Consider the following 23,293-nt stretch of genomic DNA (forward strand, 5'->3'; position numbering starts at 1 on the left):
CATTGCTTGATGAGAAAATTGGTTCCAATTTATAAGGTTTCAACTTAAGTCCATTTCGATTTCCAGAGAGCAAGTCTGAGGACAGACTGCAATTTTTAATGGTATTTGTTAAGCACAAGGCACTGTACTAACAGCTGGGGTAGATACAACCTAATAATAATTATTGTATTTGTTAAGTGCTTACTAAGTGCCAGACACTACCAAGCGCTGATCAGGTTGGACACAGTCCATGTCCCACGTGCAGTTCACAATCTTAATCCCCATTTTACAGATGAGGTTAACTGAGGCACAAAGAAGTTACGTTTGTACAGGACAAATGCTTAATAACAAATATCATTTTAAAAAAGCACTAGCCTGGTACTGCTGAAATTCTGCAATCCCAGTTAAATGTTGGTCTGATGCTCTTCCCCAATTTCTGCCAATCAGTCATCCAGTCAACTGTATCTATTGAACACTTACTGTGTGCAGAGCACTGTACTAAGTGCTTGAGAGAGTATAATACAACAGAGTTGGTAAATGTGTTCCCTGCCCGCAAGCAGCTACAGTCTAGAGGGAGAGATGGATATTAAAATAAATTACAGATATGAACATAAGTGCTGCGGGGCTTCAGGTGGACTGATTAAAGTGTACCGATCCAGGTGCAATGATGACACCAAAGAGAGAAGGAGTCGGGGAAATTCGGCTTAGTCAGGGAAGGCCTCTGGAAGATGTGGTTCTGAAAATGTCAACTCAAAGCAGTCAAGAAAAGCAAGAGCACTGCAGAAGAGAACTGAAATGGGCGAATAAAACTGAATAGGGTTAGGTGACATAATGGCTCAGTTGCAAGAGCATTGCAGAAGAGAACTGAAATGGGCTAATAAAACTGAATGGGGGGGTAGATGACTGATAATGGCTCAGTTGCAATGAGGTGTGTGTGTTAGACAGAGAAAGAAAGAAGGAAAAAGAGAGAGAGAGAGAGAGAGAGAGAGAGAGTGCCTTTCTGTTTATCTATTGGGACTACAAGTTTCAGCAGCCCATGGAAATGGCTTTACAAGACACAGACATGAAGCCCACGGTGATGACTTCAAGAGATAGCATGGCCTAGAGGAAAGAGCCTAGGGCTGGGAGACCTGGGTTCTAATCCTGGCTCCCCCATCGGCCTGCTGGGTGACCTAAATTCTCTGTGCCTCAGTTTTCTCATCTGCAAAACAGGGATTAAATACCTGTTCTCCCTCCCCCTTAGACTGTGATCTCCATGTGGGAGAGGGACTACATCTGATCCGTTTGATCCTTGTATCTAACCTAGTGCTTAGCACATAGCACTTTTTTGATGGGATTTGCTAAGCGCATACTAGGTGTCCAGCACATTATTATTATTATTACACAGTGGGGACCTGGCAAAGCCCCTGCCAAAAGTGAATTTCAGCCCATTGGAGTATCAGATCGGCTGTATAGGTCCCACCCATACAGGTCGGCTCAGAGGAGTACAGATGAGCTGTTCTTGGTTTGGAGCCCAGATTATTTTAAACCATATTCTGGAAATCATAACCAGGTAAATATTTTCTAGCTCCAATACATCCTATGGCTCTCATGGCTTTAATAGCGTTAACAAAAAATTCACCAAAAAATGTATAATGCTCCCATCAAATCAACACAAACCTCTGCAATAAAAGTTGATTTTGACAACCCATCCTTTAGTATTGCTACCCAGGAGGTTTTTCTAATCCACTGAACTCCAAATCATTTATACTCTATGTTACAAATAATTCATAAGGGAATTAATCTACTTTCAATATCAATGGCTAGATTTTAATACCTTCTTTGTAAAAACTAACATTTTGTTTGTAGACTGGGCTCATACTAGAAAAATCCCAACTAATTATTTTTACTCATTAGAATAATGAGTCCTGTTACCCCCTCCCGTAATTCCTTTTCGAGTTTCCAATACGGAGCACGACCCAAACATTCATTTCCGGATCAGAGGTTCCAACGGGAGAGTAGCACAATATTCTAGAAATCTAGACTCGGCGTAAGCATTTATGATCTTGGCAAGGCAACCCATTTTTAAACTGAAATTATTAAGTACTTGAATTACCTCATCGTTAATGACTTCAGACTGCTCTTCCTCCTCCTCTTCCTCAAGATCCAAATCACTCTGCCTAAGGTACGCTTGCAAAGGCACGCAGACCTTCTTTTTAAAAGCCAGGAAATCCATCATGTTCCCTTGAAGATGTTGCAAGAAAAACAGCTCGATCAAGTACTCCTTAAAGACCTCCTTCAGGGCGTCCATCTCTCTGCGGTGATGGTCCAGGCACTGCTTTCGCATCCGAGCCGTTTCTTGAGACGCCGGCGGGATCTCGTCTAGCTTTCTGGGGGCTTTCTTCACCCCCGAGCTCAGCGCCGGGGCCGGAGGAAGACTGGCCAGCCCCTGCGGTACCGTGACTCGGGAGGGGCTGGTGGGGGGAGGTGGAGACGCCATCCCGAAAGCGGGGGGACCCCCGACCCCGGCTATCAAAACCCCCGAGGTCCTCTCGAACGATATGGGTCTGCTGAGTGGTTGCCCCGAAAGCACCTGCTGTTGTTGGATGAGCTGTCCTTGGATGATGCTACTGATCTGGGGCGGCAGGCTGGTGGTCGTAATATGACCAGGACTGGTCAAGGTGGCCCCGCTGGCGACAGGGCTCTGAGGCCCAAGGTGATGAATAGTGCCGCCCGTCTGAGAGTGCGGCTGGGCAAGTCGGCCTTCTCGAATGGGAGCCGGCGCTCCCGAAGGGGACGGCTGAACGTGCGGGGCGGCCCCCTGGGCCACCTGGGCGATGCCCGACCCCTCCTGATACACGAAATGCCCGCCATTCGAAGGGCTCAGGCCGATCTGTCGCACGAGCACGCTAGCGTCCACGAATCCTCCGGCGGGGCTCGGGCCGCACAGCCCCAGGCCGGGGCCGGAGGGGCCGGCCCGGACGCCGGGCAGCGTCGGCCCCGGCCCCGCGCTCGGCTGGGTTGGGCTCTGAGGCCGGACCTGCTGGGGCAACGGTGAGGCCACTTGGATGTAGGACGGGGATCCGTGCTCGAACCGCCTCGGCTGAGGGCTGAACTGGAAACCCGGCGAGGTGGGGCTGGGGATGGGCAAGGGCGTCAGGGTGATCTGCTGGCTTCCCGGAGTTACCTGTCCAACATTCTGCAGGGTGATATTCACGTTCTGGCCAGCTACTGGACTTCCCCTCATGATGAACTGCTGGATCTGGTAAGTGGGCGACTGGGGGGCAGACGGGCTGGCCGAAGGAGCAAACGGAGCGGCGGGGGACTGAGGCAGGGTGGACTGCTGCTCTTCTCCCTCGCTGCTGCTCGTGAAGGATCGGGACCTCTGAAGGTGACGCTGGGCATTTTGAGGGCTGCTGCCATGGTGCATTATGGCCGCTTCCTCTTTCAATAAACTGTAGATAAATTCATTAAAAGAAATATTATCCCGGGGGAAAATATATCATCTTGGAAAGAGATAGGATGCTCGAAAGAATGAAAAGACATACCTCACAACTAAAAATCTGCAACAGGTTGATTGGCTTTTACCGTAAGCCCTTCATTCATTCATTCAACTGTACTTATTGGGCACTTACTGTGGGCACAGCACTGGACTAGGCGCTTGGGAAGTAGAAGTCGGCAACATATAGAGACGGTCCCTACCCAACAACGGGCTCACAGTCTAGAAGAGGGAGACTGACCACAAAACATAACATGGAGACAGGTGTCAAAAACGTCAGAACAAATAGAATTATAGCTATATGCACATTACTACCAAAATAAATAGAATAGCAAACATGTACAAGTAAAATAAATAGAGTAATAAATCTGGACAAATACATACAAGTTCTGTGGGGAGGGAAGGAGGTAGAGTCGGGGGATGGGGAGGAGGAGAGGAAAAGACTGTGAGCCCTCTGTTGGGTACGGATTGTCTCTAATTTGTTGCCGAACTGTACTCTCCAAGCACTTAGTACAACGCTCTGCACACAGTAAGCGCTCAACAAATACGATTGAATGAATGAATGAATGATTGGCATTTTGGGGAAATGAAAAAACCCAAGCACAGTAGATCACAAATTCATTTCCCTGCCTGTGGCTTAATGCACCTGTCTTGTATACGTTGGAAGACAGTGGGCCGTTGTTGGGTAGGGACCGCCTCCACATGTAGCCGACTTGCACTTCCCAAGCTCCTAGTACAGTGCTCTGCACACAGTAAGCGCTCAATAAAGACGACTGAATGAACGAATGAAATCCAAGCTCATCAGGTTGGACACAGTCCCTGTCCCACGTGGGGCTCGTGGTCTTCATCCCCACTGGACTGATTCCCAGAGAAGGGAAGTGACTTGCCCAGGGGCACGCAGCAGACAACTGCAGAAAAGCCACGTGGCGTCAGGGAGTCAGAAGGATCTGGGTTCTAATTCCGGCTCTGCCACTTGACTGCGATGTGACCTTGGGCGAGTCACTTCATTTCTCTGGGCCCGAGTTCCCTCATTTGTAAAATGGGGATTGAGACTGAGTCATTCTTTCAGTCATTCATTCAATGGTATATATTGAGCGCTTACTTTGTGCAGAGCACTGTACTAAGCACTTACATCCCGAAACATTAGGACAAATCCAAGGACATCAGTTGTCACTTCTTTCAAGCATCCTGTTGCCCTTATGGAAAGCATAACATTAGGCTTGTGAGTCATGGGTCAGACCCAATCATGGCATTACTTTTGCCCTCGGGAATGGGTGAAATGCGATCTGACCAGGGCAATGAATATAAATTGGATGCCCTTTACTGACTTGGAGTCTTCCTCATCTCTATTTCTTTTACCATTCCAAAACACTCACGGTATACGAGCTCTCCCTGCTTTCATGCCTGCCAGGACGGGGTGGTATTTTAGCAGGGAGATCGAAGAACGCCCCATGTCCAGTCTCTGCTGTGTCCTTACTAGGATGAAGCTAAAATGGTCTTGACCATCCCAAACTCATCCTGAGATGAAAGGGAAGGAGGTGGAGGGAGCATCAGAGAAGTGAAGAACATACATTCCTACTTAGACCAGAAGCCTAGGACAGAAACTGTGTCCGAACTGATTAACTTGTCTGCACCCCAGCGCTTAGAACGGTGCTTGACACATAATAAGTGCTTAAGAGATACCATAATCATCATTCACCTTAGTGGATTCAATCTCGGATATTGACCCAAAGTTTGAAACGCAGTCTGATACCAAATGGTACCCTACACCCTCCTTAACACCGACGAGTTCAGAATTCCACTTTTGCTCCTTTCTTCAGAATAATCAACATCAATTCAGTTCCAGTTTGTATCTAGAAAACATATTTTAAGAAATTCTAAGACTTCGGCCATTTTTTTTTATCTTTCCAAACAGAGGTTGGCGATGCTGGAAAAGTACACTGCAATTCACAGGTAGAGCATGAAGCTTTTTGCTTAATTATAGGAGATAACATTCCTCCTGGATGTGTTAAAACTGCCAAGCCAGTCTCAGCTGGTGATAAAACAGTTCCACCGATTTCGGAGTGCCTGGAAAGAAAATATTCTCTCGCTCCAGTACAATTAAAAATAAATTTTAAAGGCGTAAATTTCAATGATCAGAGCAGGGATTATACATACATTCATAATGAAGAGCAGCTAGATGGTGTTATAATATTAGATAAAGTCCAAAAGCTAAAAATACCAAAGCAAAATACATCCCAAATTGAGTTTACAAAATAGTATTACCTAATATTCACAGCTGCTTTGCATTAAGTTCCCTCCTCCAACACCTGAAAATAAAAATAAAAATACTGAATGTGTAATATGCCTACAAATACCCTAAACACAAAACTACTGATTAATGAGAAAAAAGTTCGTTTTCTTTCACGGCCTTCAGCACCACAATCACCACCGACAAATTACTGAACAAGAGTATTCATATCATGTGGGATTTTTCTATTTTTAAACTCCAAACCTGTGACGATAAACTGATACACTAACTTATCTTTAAGGTGTCATATAGCAAACTCTCTAAAGAATGTCGTGTTTTGGCTAAATGAAACACTCTTAGTCGGCACAAACTCAAAACCACCCTAATTTGAAGATCTGGAAATGATGACAGGACTCAAGATTTCCAAATAAAATGTATAAACATGAGATGAGAAGAATCAGTGTGCCCACACTGATCACAAACCCCTGGTACAACTGAGAGAAACAGACAACTACAAAGATCAGGATTTATTATTTATTTTATTTTATTAGTATGTTTGGTTTAGTTCTCTGTCTCCCCCTTTTAGACTGTGAGCCCACTGTTGGGTAGGGACTGTCTCTATATGTTGCCAACTTGTACTTCCCAAGCGCTTAGTACAGTGCTCTGCACACAGTAAGCGCTCAATAAATATGATTGATGATCAGGAGTAAGCACAGGATCTAAATGAGGAACAATGGGTTAATATTAAAAAATGAAGGGGGTCCCAAATGTTAGAGTTGCTGAAATATTTTTAAACTCCTTAAGAATTTCTTAAAGCAATGCCCCTGCCCTCAAGAAGTATGAAAAGTAATGTGGAAATCACCGTGACTAAATTTAATGAAATGAAATATTACGAACTGAAATATTACACCCCTTGGCTGCATTCATTCATTCGTTCAATTCAATCATATTTATTGAATGCTTCCTGTGTGCAAAGCACTGTACTAAGCGCTTGGGAGAGTACAATATAACAATAAACAGACACATTCTCTGCCTCAGCTAAGGCCAATGGGTGCCACGACCATTCTGCAATTCTCAGTGGGATCCCTTTATGTCCTCTACTTTGTAATAGCCCATTTATGTCTCCATTCTGCTTCTAAAAGGTGTCACAATTTAGTATTTTATAGAAAGGCAACTGCTTTCAGACCTGGGTTTTTGGGGATTCTATGAAAAGACAAACTTCTCTGAATTGGTGAGTTTCTGTTATGTGAAAATTATTAACCAAATATTGGATCATCAACTGTGGCCAGGCTTACCCTTTTACAGCACTTTTGCATCTTTTATTAATTAGGTTTCGCAGCAGTATCAAAAGTGTTGTCACCATTTTACAGCTATGGAAATGACCGGTAACAAGTCAAGTTACTTGCCCAGCACAAATGCCCGGACTAAAATCTGCTTTCCAAACCAAGCTTGAATTTGGCTCACAAAATCCAGTTGGCTGTCCTAACATCTACCGTATGCTTTTTTCCAAAGTTTTAAGCACTTGTCATTACTAGAGTGGGCGCAAAAACAAAATCCAGGCCTACTAGCTCTTTGAAACCCATCCCCTCTCCCAATCCCACCATCCCCTCCTACTCCCATCATCCCCTGAAAACCCTGCCCATTTTTCAGCCCGGAACTCAAAAGGAAAATCAATCAATCAATCAATCGTATTTATTGAGCGCTTACTGTGTGCAGAGCACTGGACTAAGTGCTTAGGAAGTCCAAGTTGGCAACATCTAGAGACGGTCCCTACCCAACAGTGGGCTCACAGTCTAAAAGGGGGAGCCAGAGAACAAAACCAAACATACTAACAAAATAAAATAAATAGAATAGATAGGTACAAGTAGAATAAATAAATAGAGTAATAAATATGTACAAACATATATACAGGTGCTGTGGGGAAGGGAAGGAAGTAAGACGGGGGGATGGAGAGGGGGACGAGGGGGAGAGGAAAGAAGGGGCTCAGTCTGGGAAGGCCTCCTGGAGGAGGTGAGCTCTCAGCAGGGCCTTGAAGGGAGGAAGAGAGCGAGCTTGGCGGATGGGCAGAGGGAGGGCATTCCAGGCCCGGGGGATGACGTGGGCCGGGGGTCGACGGCGGGACAGGCGAGAGCGAGGTACAGTGAGGAGATTAGTGGTGGAGGAGCGGAGGGTGCGGGCTGGGCAGTAGAAGGAGAGAAGGGAGGTGAGGTAGGAGGGGGCGAGGTGATGGACAGCCTGGAAGCCCAGGGGGAGGAGTTTCTGCTTGATGCGCAGATTGATCGGTAGCCATTGGAGGTTTTTGAGGAGGGGAGTAATATGTCCAGAGCGTTTCTGGACAAAGATAATCCGGGCAGCAGCATGAAGTATGGATTGAAGTGGAGAGAGACACGAGGATGGGAGATCAGAGAGAAGGCTAGTGCAGTAGTCCAGACGGGATAGGATGAGAGCTTGAATGAGCAGGGGAGCGGTTGGGATGGAGAGGAAAGGGCGGATCTTGGCAATGTTGCGGAGCTGAGACCGGCAGGTTTTGGTGACGGCTTGGATGTGAGGGGTGAACGAGAGAGCGGAGTCGAGGATGACACCGAGGTTGCGGGCTTGTGAGACGGGAAGGATGGTAGTGCCGTCAACAGAGATGGGAAAGTCAGGGAGAGGACAAGGTTTGGGAGGGAAGACAAGGAGCTCAGTCTTTGACATGTTGAGCTTTAGGTGGCGGGCGGACATCCAGATGGATGATAGAGACAATCTCTACCCAACAACGGGCTTACAGTCTCAACGGGGAAGACAGACAACAAAACAAAACAAATAGGCGTCAATAGCATCAGAATAAATAGAATTATAGATTCATTCATTCAATTGTATTTATTGAGCGCTGACTGTGTGTGGAAGACTGGACTAGGTGCTTGGGAGGGGACAACTGGGCAACGGATAGAGATGGCCGTTACCCACCAACGGGCTCCCAGGCTAGAAGGGACCCCGCTGGTGGGTAGGGACCGTCTCCATATGTTGCCAACTTGTACTTCCCAAGCGCTTAGTACAGTGCTCTGCACACAGTAAGCGCTCAATAAATAGGATTGAATGAATGAAAGGGACAGCCCTGGGCACAGACACGGGGACAGATCCGGGCCCAGCGCTGGGCCCAGCCCCAGGACAATCCCTGGGTCCAGCCCCTGATGTTCACTCATTCATTCAATCAATCGTATTTATTGAGCGCTGACTGTGTGTAGAGCAATGTACTAATCGTTTGGGAAGTATAATTGGGCATCATATAGAGACGGTCCCTACCCAACAACGGGCTCGCAGTCTAGAAGGGGGAGACAGGCAACAAAACAAAACATGGAGACAGGCGTCAAAATCGTCAGAACAAGTAGAATGAAAGCTAAATGCACATTATTGAGCGCTTACTGTGTGCACAGCACTGTACTAAGCGACTGCAAAGTGCAATTCGACAACATATAGGGACGGTCCCTACTCAACAACGGGCTCACAGTCTAGAAGGGGGGGGCAGACAGCAAAACAAAACATGGAGACAGGCGTCAAAATCGTCAGAACCAGTAGAATGAAAGCTAAATGCACATTATTGAGCGCTTACTGTGTGCAGAGCACTGTACTAAGCGACTGCAAAGTGCAATTCGACAACATTTAGAGACGGTCCCTATTCAACCATGGGCTCACAGTCCAGAAGGGGGAGAGGGACAACAAAACATGGAGACAGGTGTCAGAATTGTCAGAACAAATAGAATTAAAGCTAGATGCACATCATTAACAAAAATAGAATGGTAAATATGTACAAGTAAAATAGAGTAATAAATCTGTACAAACATATATCCAGGTGCTGTGGGGAGGAGATGGAGGTAGGGTGGGGGGATGGGGAGGAGGAGAGGAAAAAGGGGGCTCAGTGTGGGAAGGCCTCCTGGAGGAGGTGAGCTCTCAGTAGGGCTTTGAAGGGTAGGGACCGTCTCGATCTGTTGCCAACTTGTACTTCCCAAAGGCTTAGTCCAGTGCTCTGCACACAGTAAACGCTCAATAAATACGATTGAATGAATGAATGAAATGTGACTTTAAGGGGGATGATTGGTGATTTGAGTCTAGAGATGAACGCCCTTCCTTCCTCTCCCCCTCGTCCCCCTCTCCATCCCCTGATCTTACCTCCTTCCCTTCCCCACAGCACCTGTATATACAGATATATGTTTGTACGTATTTATTACTCTATTTATTTATTTATTTATTTTGCTTGTACCTATCTATTCTATTTATTTTATTTTGTTAGTCTGTTTGGTTTTGTTCTCTGTCTCCCCCTTTTAGACTGTGAGCCCACTGTTGGGTAGGGACTGTCTCTATATGTTGCCAACTTGGACTTCCCAAGCGCTTAGTACAGTGCTCTGCACATAGTAAGCGCTCAATAAATACGATTGATGATGATGATGATGATGTTGCCAACTTGGACTTCCCAAGCGCTTAGTCCAGTGCTCTGCACACAGTAGGCGCTCAATAAATACGATTGATTGATTGATTGATTTGGGGGGGAGGGGGGAGGAGAAAGGGATGGGCCAGCGGGGCTCAGTGGAAAGAGCCCGGGCTTTGGAGTCGGAGGTCATGGGTTCAAATCCCGACTCCGCCACTTGTCAGCTGGGTGACTGTGGGCAAGTCACTTCTCTGGGCCTCAGTGACCTCATCTGTCAAATGGGGATGAAGACTGTGAGCCCCCCGGGGGACAACCTGATCATCATCATCATCATCAATCGTATTTATTGAGCGCTTACTATGTGCAGAGCACTGTACTACGCACTTGGGAAGTACAAATTGGCAAACATATAGAGACGGTCCCTACCCAACAGTGGGCTCACAGTCTAAAAGGGGGAGACAACCTGATCACCTTGTAACTTCCCCAGCGCTTAGAACAGTGCTTTGCACATAGTAAGCGCTTAATAAATGCCATTATTATTATTAGTATTATTATTCTTTCATTCAATCGTATTTATTGAGCGCTGACTGTGTGCAGAGCACTGGACTAAGCGCTTGGGAAGTCCAAGTTGGCAACAGATAGAAACGGTCCCTACCCAACAGCGGGCTCACAGGCTAGAAGGGGGAGACGGGCAACAAAACACATTAACAAAATAAAATAAATACAACAAATATGTACAAATAAAATGAATAAATAGAGTAATAAATCTGTACAAACATCTATACAGGTGCTGTGGGGAGGGGAAGGAGGTAAGATGGGGGGATGGAGAGGCGGGGAAGGGGGAGAGAACAGTGCTTGGCACATAGTAAGCGCTTAATAAATGCCATGGTTATTATTATTATTATTATTATTATTATTATCATTATTTTTATTATTATTATCGGGGCCCAGTCGGGGGTGCGGGGGTGTCGGGGCCCGGGGGGGAGGGGACGACGACAGCCCCGCTCCGCTCCCTCCCCCCGCGCTTCACTTACCGCCGCCTCCGGCCGCCCATCGATCGATCGATCGATGGACCGATCGATGGATCGATGATGGATGGATCGATGGATGGGCCAAGCGCGCGCGCGCGCGCGCCCGCCCGGTCCTCCTGCCTGCGCGCCCCCGCGGCCCGGAGCGGGGCACCGAGCATGCGCGCTGCAACGCCCCCTCGCGGCCCGGAGCGGGGCACCGAGCATGCGCGCTGCGCCGCCCGCTCGCGACCCGGAGCAGGTCACGGAGCACGCGCGCTGCAACGCCCCTTCTTGGCCAGGAGCGGCGTACCGAGCATGCGCGCTGCAACGCCCCCTCGCGGCCCGGAGCGGAGCACCGAGCATGCGCTTTGCAAGGCCCCCTCGCGGCCCCAACCGAGGCACCGAGCATGCGCGCTGCAACGCCCCCTCGCGGCCCGGAGCGGGGCACCGAGCATGCGCACTGCGCCGCCCGCTCGCGACCCGGAGCGGAGTACCGAGCATGCGCTCTGCAACGCCCCCTCGCGGCCCGAAGCGGGGCACCGAGCAAGCGCGCTGCACCGCCCCCTCTCTGCCGGAGCGGAGCACCGAGCATGCGCTTTGCAAGGCCCCCTCGCGGCCCCAACCGAGACACCGAGCATGCGCGCTGCAACGCCCCCTCTCTGCCCGGAGCGGAGTACCGAGCATGCGCGCTGCAACGCCCCCTCGCGGCCCGGAGCGGAGCACCGAGCATGCGCTTTGCAAGGCCCCCTCGCGGCCCCAACCGAGGCACCGAGCATGCGCGCTGCAACGCCCCCTCGCGGCCCGGAGCGGGGCACCGAGCATGCGCACTGCGCCGCCCGCTCGAGGTCCGGAGCGGAGTACCGAGCATGCGCTCTGCAACGCCCCCTCGCGGCCCGAAGCGGGGCACCGAGCAAGCGCGCTGCACCGCCCCCTCTCTGCCGGAGCGGAGCACCGAGCATGCGCTTTGCAAGGCCCCCTCGCGGCCCCAACCGAGACACCGAGCATGCGCTTTGCAAGGCCCCCTCGCGGCCCCAACGAGCCACCGAGCATGCGCGCTGCAACGCCCCCTCTCTGCCCTGAGCGGGGCACCGAGCATGCGCTCTGCAACGCCCCCTCGCGGCCCGGAGCGGAGTACCGAGCATGCGCACTGGAACGCCCCCGCGCGGCCCGGAGCGGGGCACCGAGCATGCGCACTGCAACGCCCTCGCGCGGCCCGGAGCGGGGCACCGAGCATGCGCACTGCAACGCCCCCTCGCGGCCCCGACCGGGGCACCGAGCATGCGCACTGCGCCGCCCGCTCGCGGCCCGGAGCGGGGCACCGAGCAAACGCGCTGCAACGCCCCCTCGCGGCCCGGAACGGAGCACCAAGCATGCGCACTGCGCCGCCCGCTCGAGGCCCGGAGCGGGGCACCGAGCAAACGCGCTGCAACGCCCCCTCGCGGCCCGGAGCGGGGCAGCGAGCATGCGCGCCGCAACGCCCCCTCGCGGCCCTTTGCGGGACACTCTATTTTACTTGTACATATTTACTATTCTATTTTGTTAATGCTGTGCTTCTAGCTTTAATTCTATTTGTTTTGACGATTTTGACACCTATCTCCATGTTTTGTTTTGTTGTCTGTCTCCCCCTTCTAGACCGTGAGCCCGTTGTTGGGTAGGGACCGTCTCCATCTGTTGCCAACTTGTCCTTCCCAAGCGCTTAGTCCAGTGCTCTGCGCACAGTAAGCGCTCAGTAGCGCTGAGAGAAGCAGTGTGGCTCAGTGGAAAGAGGCCAGGCTTTGGAGTTAGAGGTCATTGGTTCGAATCCTGGCTCTGCCAATTGTCAGCTGTGTGACTTTGGGCAAGTCACTTAACTTCTCTGGGCCTCAGTTAACCTCATCTGCAAAATGGGGATTAAGACTGTGAGCCCCCCATGGGACAACCTGATCACCTTGTAACCTCCCCAGTGCTTAGAACAGTGCTTTGCACATAGTAAGCGCTTAATAAATGCTATTATTATTATTATTATTTATCTATTTATTTTATTTTGTTAGTACGTTTGGTTGTTTTTTTTTCTCTGCCTCCCCCTTTTAGACTGTGAGCCCAATGTTGGGTAGGGACTGTCTCTATATGTTGCCAATTTGTACTTCCCAAGCGCTTAGTACAGTGCTCTGCACATAGTAAGCGCTCAATAAATATGATTGATTGATTGATTGATTATTAAGATAGGATGGAATGAATGAAGGAAGGAAAGCCCTGCGAGCGGTTTGGCTCCCTCTCGTGTTACAATATCCGAATTGCAAACGGGCCCAGTTAACGATAATAATTGTGGTATTTATTAAGTGTTTATTCATTCGTTCATTCAATCGTATTTATTGAGCGCTTACTGTGTGCAGAGCACTGGACTAAGCGCTTGGGAAGTCCAAGTTGGCAACATCTAGAGACGGTCCCTACCCAACAGCGGGCTCACAGTCTAGAAGGGGGAGACAGACAACAAAACATATTAACAAAATAAAATAAATAAATATGTACAAGTAAAATAGAGTAATAAATCTGTACAAACATATATACATATATACAGGTGCTGTGGGGAGGGTAAGGAGGTAAGGCGGGGGGATGGGGAGGAGGGGGAGAGGAAGGAGGGGGCTCTGGGAAGGCCTCCTGGAGGAGGTGATCAGGTTGTCCCACGGGGAGCTCACAGTCTTAATCCCCATTTTACAGATGAGGGAACTGAGGCCCAGAGAAGTTAACCCATTACTATGTCATGGGTTCAAATCCCGGCTCTGCCTCTTAGCTGTGTGACTTTGGGCAAGTCACTTCACTGGGCCTCAGTTCCCTCATCTGTAAAATGCGGATAAAGACTGTGAGCCCCACGTGGGACAACTTCTTTGCCTTGCATTCCTCCCAGTACTTAGAACAGTGCTTGGCACATAGAAAGCTCTTAACAAATATCATTATTATTATTATTATTAATTATTATTATTATGATACCCAGAGGATCTGGGAAAGGCAAGTGGGAAGGAGCGACCCTACACCACCAACAGTACCCACAGTAGCAGATGTTTTTGACTGTAGTAATAACAATAAACACTTTAGAGCCTAGGAAGCTGAAGGGGGACTTAAGAAGGTGGGAGATGGGTTTGGAGTCCATGAGGGCAGTGTGCCCTAGTGGATAAAGCAGAGGCTTTGTAGTCAGAGGGCCTGGGTTCTAATCCTGCCTCAGCCACCTGTCTGCTGTGCGACCTTGGGCAAAATGGGGATTCAGATTGTGAGCCCCATGTGGGACAACCCGATCATCTTGTACTCCCCCAGCGCTTAGAACAGTGCTTTGCACATAGTAAGCGCTTAACAAATATCATTATTATTATTATTATAAGTCACCACTTTCATTCATTCATTCATTCAATCGTATTGAGTGCTCAATGTGTGCAGAGCACTGTACTAAGCGCTTGGGAAGTACAAGTCGGCAACATATAGAGATGGTCCCTATCCAACAGTGGGCTCACAGTCTAGAAGGGGGGTCAGTTACCTCATCGGTAATCAATCCATCAATCGTATTTATTGAGCGCTTACTGTGTGCAGAGCACTGTACTAAGCACTTGGGAAGTCCAAGTTGGCAACATCTAGAGACAGTCCCTACCCAACAGTGGGCTCACAGTCTAGAAGGGGGAGACAGAGAACAAAACCAAACATACTAACAAAATAAAATAAATGGAATAGACGTGTACAAGTAAAATAAATAGAGTAATAAATATGTACAAACACATATCCATATATACAGGTGCTGTGGGGAAGGGAAGGAGGTAAGACGGGGGGGTGGAGAGCGGGACGAGGACTAAGACGGTGAGCCCCATGTGGGAAATCTACTGTGTCCAATCCAATTATCATCATCATCATCAATCGTATTTATTGAGCGCTCACTGCATGCAGAGCACTGTACTAAGCGCTTGGGAAGTACAAATTGGCAACATATAGAGACAGTCCCTACCCAACAGTGGGCTCACAGTCTAAAAGGGGGAGACAGAGAACAAAACCAAACACATTAACAAAATAAAATAAATAGAATAGACGTGTACAAGTAAAATAGAGTAATAAATCTGTACAAACATATATACATATATACAGGTGCTGTGGGGAAGGGAAGGAGGTAAGACGGGGGGGATGGAGAGGGGGACGAGGACTAAGATGGTGAGCCCCATGTGGGAAATCTACTGTGTCCAATCCAATTATCTTGTATAATAATAATAATGATGATGATGATGGCATTTGTTAAGTGCTTACCATGTGTGAAGCATTGTTCTAAGCACTGGGGGGGGGGATGCAAGGTTATCAGGGAGTCCCACGGGGGGCTCACAGTCTTAATCCCCATTTTACAGATGAGGTCACTGAGGCCCAGAGAAGTTAAGTGACTTGCCCAAAGTCACACAGCTGACAAGTGGTGGGGCCAGGATTAGAACCCATGACCTCTGGCTCCCAAACCCGTGCTCTTTCCACTGAGCCACGCCGCTTATCTACCCCAGCGCTTAGTACAGTGCCTGGCCCGTAGTGCTTAAATACCATATTGGTGAAAAAAAAAAGGCAGCTTTGGCCATCATTCCAGGACTAGCTCTGGAACGGAATCCAATTGCCTATCGATGGGAAAGTATATCCCATGATTCAGTCATTCACGATATAGCCACATCTTTTAGGAAAATGGTATCTAGGAACTTGGTATCACGGTCTGCACACTCAATAGGCATTCGAAAATATTACCGAATATTACCGAATAATAATAATACTAATGATGGCATTTATTAAGCGCTTACTGTGTGCAACTATGTGCAACTGTGTTACTATGTGCAAAGCACTGTTCTAAGCGCTGGATTAATTAAAAACCATTCGAGGGGTTTTGGAATGCGATATGGTTTTGCAGATCCCACTGAATAAGCGCTGAGCGTTTTGTGATGACAAAAACGTTGCCCTTTACTCCCCAAGAAAGACAGGACACGGAAATATAAAAAAGGACACTTTATTATATCTTTAGCTTGGTAGGATGCCAATGCTCCTTACAGTCCTACGTTTCAAGTACAAATGTTTATGTTTACAAAGTATTTACACTTTCATCTCGTTCCTTTATCTTTTAAAACACAACAGCTAATCAGTTAAAAGAGTTAACAACCCCAAAAGCCAGCAGTTTTAATCGTGAAAAGGAAACCGTTGTCTCTAGGCTCCAAATCCAAACCGGGCTTGGATGCGGCCAATGTGCTTCACCAGTGAATGCTTTCAAACATTCTGGACGTAAGGAAAGGGAAGATCTGTTGGGATACAGCTGGGCAACTCAGACTATCGTGATCAATAAAAATAAAATCTCACAATGGCTTCGCCTGCCGTTTACTTTTATAAGCCCTGAATTTACCTTCCATATATGCATTAGTATATTTCTGGAAAGGAATGCAGAATGGCATTACCAAACGTCATTGTTTGTCTTAATAAATACGGGAGGCCGGACCTCTCACAGGAGTTTGGAAATGCAGAGTTGCCCAAACAACTGTGTTAACTACTCACATCCGTGGAGTCTTATATATATATTTCCTCCTCTTGCATGGTCCACGTGCAATGGAGCAGAGAGATCTTTTCCAATTATAATTCTTTGTGTACAAAAGGTTCGACCACATAAACTGTTACATCGGAGAAGTTCATGATAGAAATGAATCACAGACAGCAGAAAGAGGTTTCGTGGTCCGATCGGTGCTGATAAAAAAATAACTCTTTTCTTGGTAATCTGTAAATTTTCTTTAACTGGTTCAAAAATTCTATTCCGGATGTACGGATCAGAAAATTAAACCCTACGCATGCATCAGTGTGGCACATTTCAGGATTTTCTAAAATAAATGCTCTCAATATGTATTTCTTGTAAAAAAAAAAAAAGGTCATTTGTCCCTCAATTAAGATCCAGAGAGATCAAAGGTAACAAATCCAACATAATTACGATTGAATATTTCTGTAATTTCAGGTTCCAGTTGCAATAATGTTCTATTATGGAAGTCCAGTTCATAAAACCACCAGACTAGGATGACTGGGCGGCAAAGTCAAAGAAATTAACTTTCCGTATTGCCTCAGACATAACGCACAACAAAATCAGGACTGTGTAAGTTTAAATTTTGGGGCCTCAAAAAAGTGGTCAACAAAAGCGCTTTTCTCTCTCTCAGATTAACAAGCCTTTTAGTTATTTATATCTGCTATTTAACTTTTTTTTTCCATTTTTCTCCAGAGTAGGAGGAGTACGTTAGCAGGCCAGTTTCACTTTTTCTTCATCTAGTTCTGCAAGTTGCATAGATTTAACCAATAACTGAATATAGTGGTTTTCTTAAAAAGTTTCCTAAAATGAAACATTTTAAAAAACTAAAGTTACACAAGAAGGGGGAGGGAAACCGATTTTTCAACAAAAAATTAAGACCTGTGGTTTGAAGGGGCGACAGACCTGTAATTGATTTTAAAGTCTGTCTCACCCTGTACACTGAAAGCTGCTCGTGGGAAGGGATTAGGTCTACAACTATTGTACTGTACTTTCCCGAGTGCTTAGTACAGTGTCCTGCAGAACACTAGACACTCAACAGCACTGATTTATTGAAACCCATAATGGAAGAATAAACCTAGTTCACTCTATTGTCTTCAGGGGGGGCAGAGGTGACAAAGTCTAACCAACAAGGGAGTCGTTTTAACATTTCACTTTTCTTCTCAGTGATTAAATATAAGGCAAACAACTTGCGGGTGAGAAGCCATTTTCAACCAACGTATTTATCTGAAGTTACACTCATCACCTGCCTTCATTAAAAAAAAAAAACTACCTTGAGTACAGATGGAGTCTTCTAAACTTCAAATAGTTCCACAAATGACGCGGAGCCAGCAAATACGATTTTGTCATTTGTGAAACTCAAGAAACCAAATGAGACGGTAAAGCTGCCGCAAAGTCCGTTTACTTTAAAATTCCAGCACACGTGTAGATGTTTAAAACCAAACGTGTTACAACTTGCTACCTATTTTCAGTTAACGGTATATTTGGTACATCTCTGTGGTTCACATTCATCTTCAGATTGACTATTTAGTGCAACACATCTTTCATGTCCTCAAAACACGGACCACAGATATATAGGAGCTGTGCAAGTGAGGTACGCTCTTTCATTCTCTTTCATATCTCTCTCACTATTTATTAAAGAAGCTATTTTACCTGTAAATTATACCCAGGAAGAGGGACAATGCACCCGAACTCACCCTCGTACAATGTTCCTATCTTAAATTAGCCTGATGGTTAAAAAGGTAACGAAAACCAGATGACTCACCTGTTGAACACCCTGCATTTAATATGCCAGAAGACACTATTCAAAACCAAGGGAACACATCCATTATGTATTTAGATGTATATCGCTAATAAACATTCTTTTAAAACAATTCTGTTTTCTTTGAAAACAAATCACACATCAAGAGAAAAATGAATTCACGTCCGTATTCTTTGGAATGAAAATTCAATTACAATTGGTTCACATTACCTATTCCCTTTTCAGGTAAGGACGGTGGTCTTTCTAAGTAGAAAGAATTAAACTGTCAGACTTCATCAAGGTTTTTTTAAGCTTTAAAAAAAGACATTCCTGTTTGGGGACTGACTGCACATTTCAATTTGCCAATGAAATATGCGAAATTCTATACAAATAAAGTGAAATTCAACTGCATGGCTATCTATGCAAGTCCTATTGCTCCGGAGACAACACCGAAATGATTTATGAAGAGTTCCGATTACCGCTGTCATTGTTTCAATTAGTCGTTCAACTTAAAGAAAGAGACATTCAGCACAAGAAGGATCACTGCTTTCGGAGTAAGATGCATTTTACTTTAATAAACTGTTCGACTACTTTTATTTCGGTTAGAGCTTTCCATATGCTGAGTGGTTTGCAAGCTACTGTTCCAGGGACCAGGAATAAATACCGTTTCTTCACCGAAGGTAGTTTTCTGTCTTTTGACGAAGAAATGTAAAGGATAGGCCTGTTTTGCCTTGCCGGTCTGCTTTTTGAATTGAATCAGTGGCTCAACTGGGTTTCGTGGGTGCCTTTAATCGGACAGCTGGCATCCTCATTTGCAGTTTGGCCTGCTGATTCTGAGCATCGGAGTTGGCCGGCACCTGCGCGGGATTCGGAACACCTGGAATCTGCAGTTGTGGGGCCGCTGTAGTTACGACTTGCTGCTGGATGAGTTTCTGTTGAACCACCTGAGCTGTGGCAGTCACTGCGGGGATCATCTGTACTTGCTGGCCGGCAGCTGTTGCCTGGGAGAGTGTCACGGTCTGTGGTGAAGCCTAAATCCGAATGATCGGACAACACGCGTGAATAAGCAATTCCACAACCCAAAATTGACAAGGAGAGATTTGGGATTGGGGACTTTGGGAGAACAACTAGATGGGCATGGATTTTATTAACAAAACCTGAAAAACATTAAATGCTAAATATATATATATACACTACATATATGTGTGTGCATACATACACTGAAAAATGGCTGTTTCCACCAGGCCAGAAAGCCTTCCCAAACTCTGCAATGGTAACGTTCTGTGGCACTAAAGCAATGAAGAGCCTCCATTCCGACAGTTAATTCTTGACAAAAAATATGCTTGTTTCTACCCTCTCTAACGCTGCATAAAAATTCAGTGAGATTGCACCGAAAAGAGGTATCGCAGATCAGGATTCAGTGGTGATTTACATGAGTTTAGAACACTTTTGTCCCAGGGTAACCAGCAAAATTGAATTTTACTAGCCTTTCAAAACAGGGGAGAAGCAAGAGTCGAATTTTAAGACCGAGACAGCTTTGCAATTTTATTGCTCTTCTTTAGCACTCAGCTATGAAAATATTAATCTCAAAATGTCAGTTCGTGCAAGAAGGCATTTTGGAGTGAAAACCACACAACGAATTGGGCACAAAGACTAATTTTTTTTTAACGAGGGACTTACACGGCACAGAATTACTGCACGGTGTGACAAATTACTTCAGAAATTTTTTTGAATATCATTAACCGAACGAAAACTGTTCAGTACCTACACCCGCAAAAACAAGATACATTTTCTAGATTATTCGTTTTCTTCAGATTCTACCTGTTGAGAAGCAGAGGCCACTTGCTGAATACTGGCTACAGTTGTTTGCTGTTGGACTACTTGGGGAAGCTTTGCAACCTTCGGTAAAACAAAAAAGTCCAAATACATAATCATGATTTTCACAGAATCGTCTAATTTGTTTCTTTAGTTCACCTTCTGTGTTCTCAGAGCCTCATAACAATTTCTGGTCACTGTGTAGAGCATTTTTTGAAGCTCTTGAAAGACATTCAAAAGTATAAGATATGGATCCTGCCCTTAAGAAGTTAAACACTCTCAACCAGAAAGAAAGGTGCTTGGAAGAGTACAATCACGTTAGGAGATGTAATCCCTACCCTCAAGGAGTTAATCACCTAGATGGGGAGAAAAGACTCTAAAATTAATAACAAAGAGGAGGGAAGTTGAAAAGGGGATGGGTATATAATAATAATAATAACGTCATTTATTAAGTGCTTACTGTGTGCAAAGCACCGTTCTAAGCGCTGGGGAGGTTACAAGGTGATGAGGTTGTCCCACGGGGGGCTCACAGTCTTCATCCCCATTTTACAGATGAGGGAACTGAGGCACAGAAAAGTTAAGTGACTTGCCTAAAGTCACACAGCTGACAGCTGGCGGAGCCGGGATTGGAATCCACCTCTGACTCCAAAGCCTGGGCTCTTTCCACTGAGCCACGCTGCTTCTCATGTCCGTGCACCTAAGATATGTACAGTGCTCTGCACATAGTAAGCGCTCAATAAATACGATTGATGATGTACAAAGGCGCTATCGGCAGCTGTGTTACTTAAGTGCATCTGTGGCACAGAAATGCTGAAGATGCAGTGCCATGAATAGACATGGGGGACAATTAAAAATGAATTGGGGGTGGCCCAGAGGACACATGATTTCAGAAAGCCTTGGAAAACGGGAAGAGCTGTGGTCTGTTAATTTGAAGGTGGAGGCAGCTACCGGCTAGCAGTGGGAGAAACAAGAACAAGGCCCAATGAGTACGTCGTCTCGAGAGGATTGAAGAGTGTTCACCTCACCTCTCTGATTTCTTACCACGACGCGGCCCGTACACTTCGCTCCTCTGACGTCAACCTACTCTCGTTGTCTCCATCTTGTCAATCTCGCCTCACCCACGTCCTCTTCTCCCACTCCCTTCTGCATCACCTTACACTTGAATTTGCTCCTTTTATTCACCCCTCCCTCAGCCTCATAGCACTTATGTACATATCTGCAATTTATTTATGTTAATATGTCTCCCCCACCCAAACTGTAAGCTTACTGTGGGCAGGGGACGTGTCTCCCGGATCTGTTACATTGTACTTTCCCAGGTGCTTTAGTACAGTACCCTGAACACAGTAAGCGTGCAATATGGTTGAATGGGAGATGAAGGTGAATAAATAGGAAGGAATGGGAGAGGCAGTGAGAGGAATGGGCAACCACTAGAAGATTTGGAGAAGAAAGAAGGGCAGAAAGACATCTTAGAAAAGCCATCCAGGTAGCAGACTGAAATATGACGGGAAAGGGGAGACTGGAGGCAGGGAGCTCAGCAGGGAGAAGGATGCAGCAGTCAAACCGTGGTGCTTTTTTGGATGGGGAAAAAAAAAGGCTGATGCTGGAAATGATGAGAAGGGGAAAGCAATATAAATAACAGATAAGAATTGAGGCTACTGAAGGCATGTTAGGACTAGAAAGATGTTCACTGGATAAGCTGGCTCTTGGGAAGAACTGAGGAGGAAGGGTCAGAAATGGCTTGGAGAAGCTGAAGTGAGTGGAAAGAGCCCGGGCTTTGCAGTCATTATCATCATCATCAATCGTATTTATTGAGCGCTTACTATGTGCAGAGCACTGTACTAAGTGCTTGGGAAGTACAAATTGGCAACATCTAGAGACAGTCTCTACCCAACAGTGGGCTCACAGTCTAAAAGGGGGAGATAGAGAACAAAACCAAACATACTAACAAAATAAAATAAATAGAATAGATATGTACAAGTAGAATAAATAAACAGAGTAATAAATATGTACAAACATATATCCATATATACAGGTGCTGTGGGGAAGGGAAGGAGGTAAGATGGGGGGGATGGAGAGGGGGACGAGGGGGAGAGGAAGGAAGGGGCTCAGTCTGGGAAGGCCTCCTGGAGGAGGTGAGCTCTCAGCAGGGCCTTGAAGGGAAATGGGTTCAAATCCCAGCTCTGCCACTTGTCAGCTGTGTGACGTTGGGCAAGTCACTTCACTTCTCTGTGCCTCAGTTCCCTCAACTGTGAAATGGAGATTAAGATCAACCAATCAATCAATTGCATTTATTGAGCGCTTACTGTGTGCAGAGCACTGTACTAAGCGCTTGGGAAGTACAAGTTGGCAACATACAGAGACGGTCCCTACCCAACAGCGGGCTCACAGTCTAGAAGGGGGAGACAGAGAACAAAACCAAACATATTAACAAAATAAAATAAATAGAATAGATATGTACAAGTAAAATAAATAAATGGAGTAATAAATATGTGCAAACATATATACATATATACAGGACATATATTAAGACTGTGAGCCCCACATGGGACAACCTGATCACCTGATCCCCAGAGCTTAGAACAGTGCTTTGAACATAGTAAGCGCTTAATAAATGCCATTATTATTATTATTATTTCAGGAGATGGAAAAGGGTAAGCGCTTAATAAATGCCATTATTATTATTATTATTATTATTATTATTTCAGGAGATGGAAAAGGATAAATAATCATAATTACGGTATTTGTTAAGTGCTTACTACATGCCAGGCACTGTACTGAGCTCTGAGGTGCATACAAGCAAATCAGGTTGGACACAGTCCCTGTGGGGCTCACAGTCTCCATCCCCATTTTACAGATGGGGTAACTGAGGCACAGAGAAGTAAAGTGACTTGCCCAAGGTCACTCAGCAGACAAATGGTGGAGCTGGGATTAGAACCCACGACCTTCCAACTCCCAGGCCCTTCCTCTATTGACTACACCATGCTGCTTCTCACAATAGGTCAGAAAGAGAATAGTCAAGACAGAATATACGTTGAAGAGCCGAGAGCAAAAGTGAGCCGGATAACTGAGACCTGGAAGTTGAAAATCTTAATAATATATTTAGAAGTC

General features: G+C 46.2%; 2 protein-coding genes across 21 annotated transcripts in view; both read right to left on the minus strand.

Moving 5' to 3' along the window:
* The window catches only part of LOC119941810 (E1A-binding protein p400-like), a 123,047-nt gene extending 111,837 nt beyond the window's left edge, over positions 1–11,210 (minus strand). For 8 of the 9 annotated variants that reach the window (XM_038762319.1, XM_038762321.1, XM_038762318.1 and 5 more), the window contains exons 1-3: positions 11,124–11,210; positions 5,723–5,766; positions 2,075–3,413 (exon numbers count right to left, since the gene is read on the minus strand). In XM_038762319.1, coding sequence (XP_038618247.1) covers positions 2,075–3,388 — 1,314 coding nt within the window. In that variant the 5' untranslated portion in view covers positions 3,389–3,413; positions 5,723–5,766; positions 11,124–11,210. Of the gene's footprint in view, positions 1–2,074; positions 3,414–5,156; positions 5,237–5,722; positions 5,767–11,123 lie in introns of those variants that run through there. The other variant, XM_038762314.1, reaches the window with a different exon arrangement.
* A 4,859-nt stretch (positions 11,211–16,069) lies between these two features.
* LOC119942833 (E1A-binding protein p400-like) overlaps positions 16,070–23,293 on the minus strand; it is a 124,306-nt gene continuing 117,082 nt past the window's right edge. For 11 of the 12 annotated variants that reach the window (XM_038763827.1, XM_038763823.1, XM_038763829.1 and 8 more), the window contains 2 exons: positions 20,192–20,269; positions 16,070–19,401 (listed from right to left, as the gene is read on the minus strand). In XM_038763827.1, the coding sequence (XP_038619755.1) occupies positions 19,135–19,401; positions 20,192–20,269 (345 nt within the window). In that variant the 3' untranslated portion in view covers positions 16,070–19,134. The remainder of the gene's footprint in view (positions 19,402–20,191; positions 20,270–23,293) is intronic. The other variant, XM_038763821.1, reaches the window with a different exon arrangement.

Source organism: Tachyglossus aculeatus, chromosome 21 (assembly GCF_015852505.1).
Source record: "Tachyglossus aculeatus isolate mTacAcu1 chromosome 21, mTacAcu1.pri, whole genome shotgun sequence".
Classification (NCBI taxonomy): domain Eukaryota; kingdom Metazoa; phylum Chordata; class Mammalia; order Monotremata; family Tachyglossidae; genus Tachyglossus; species Tachyglossus aculeatus.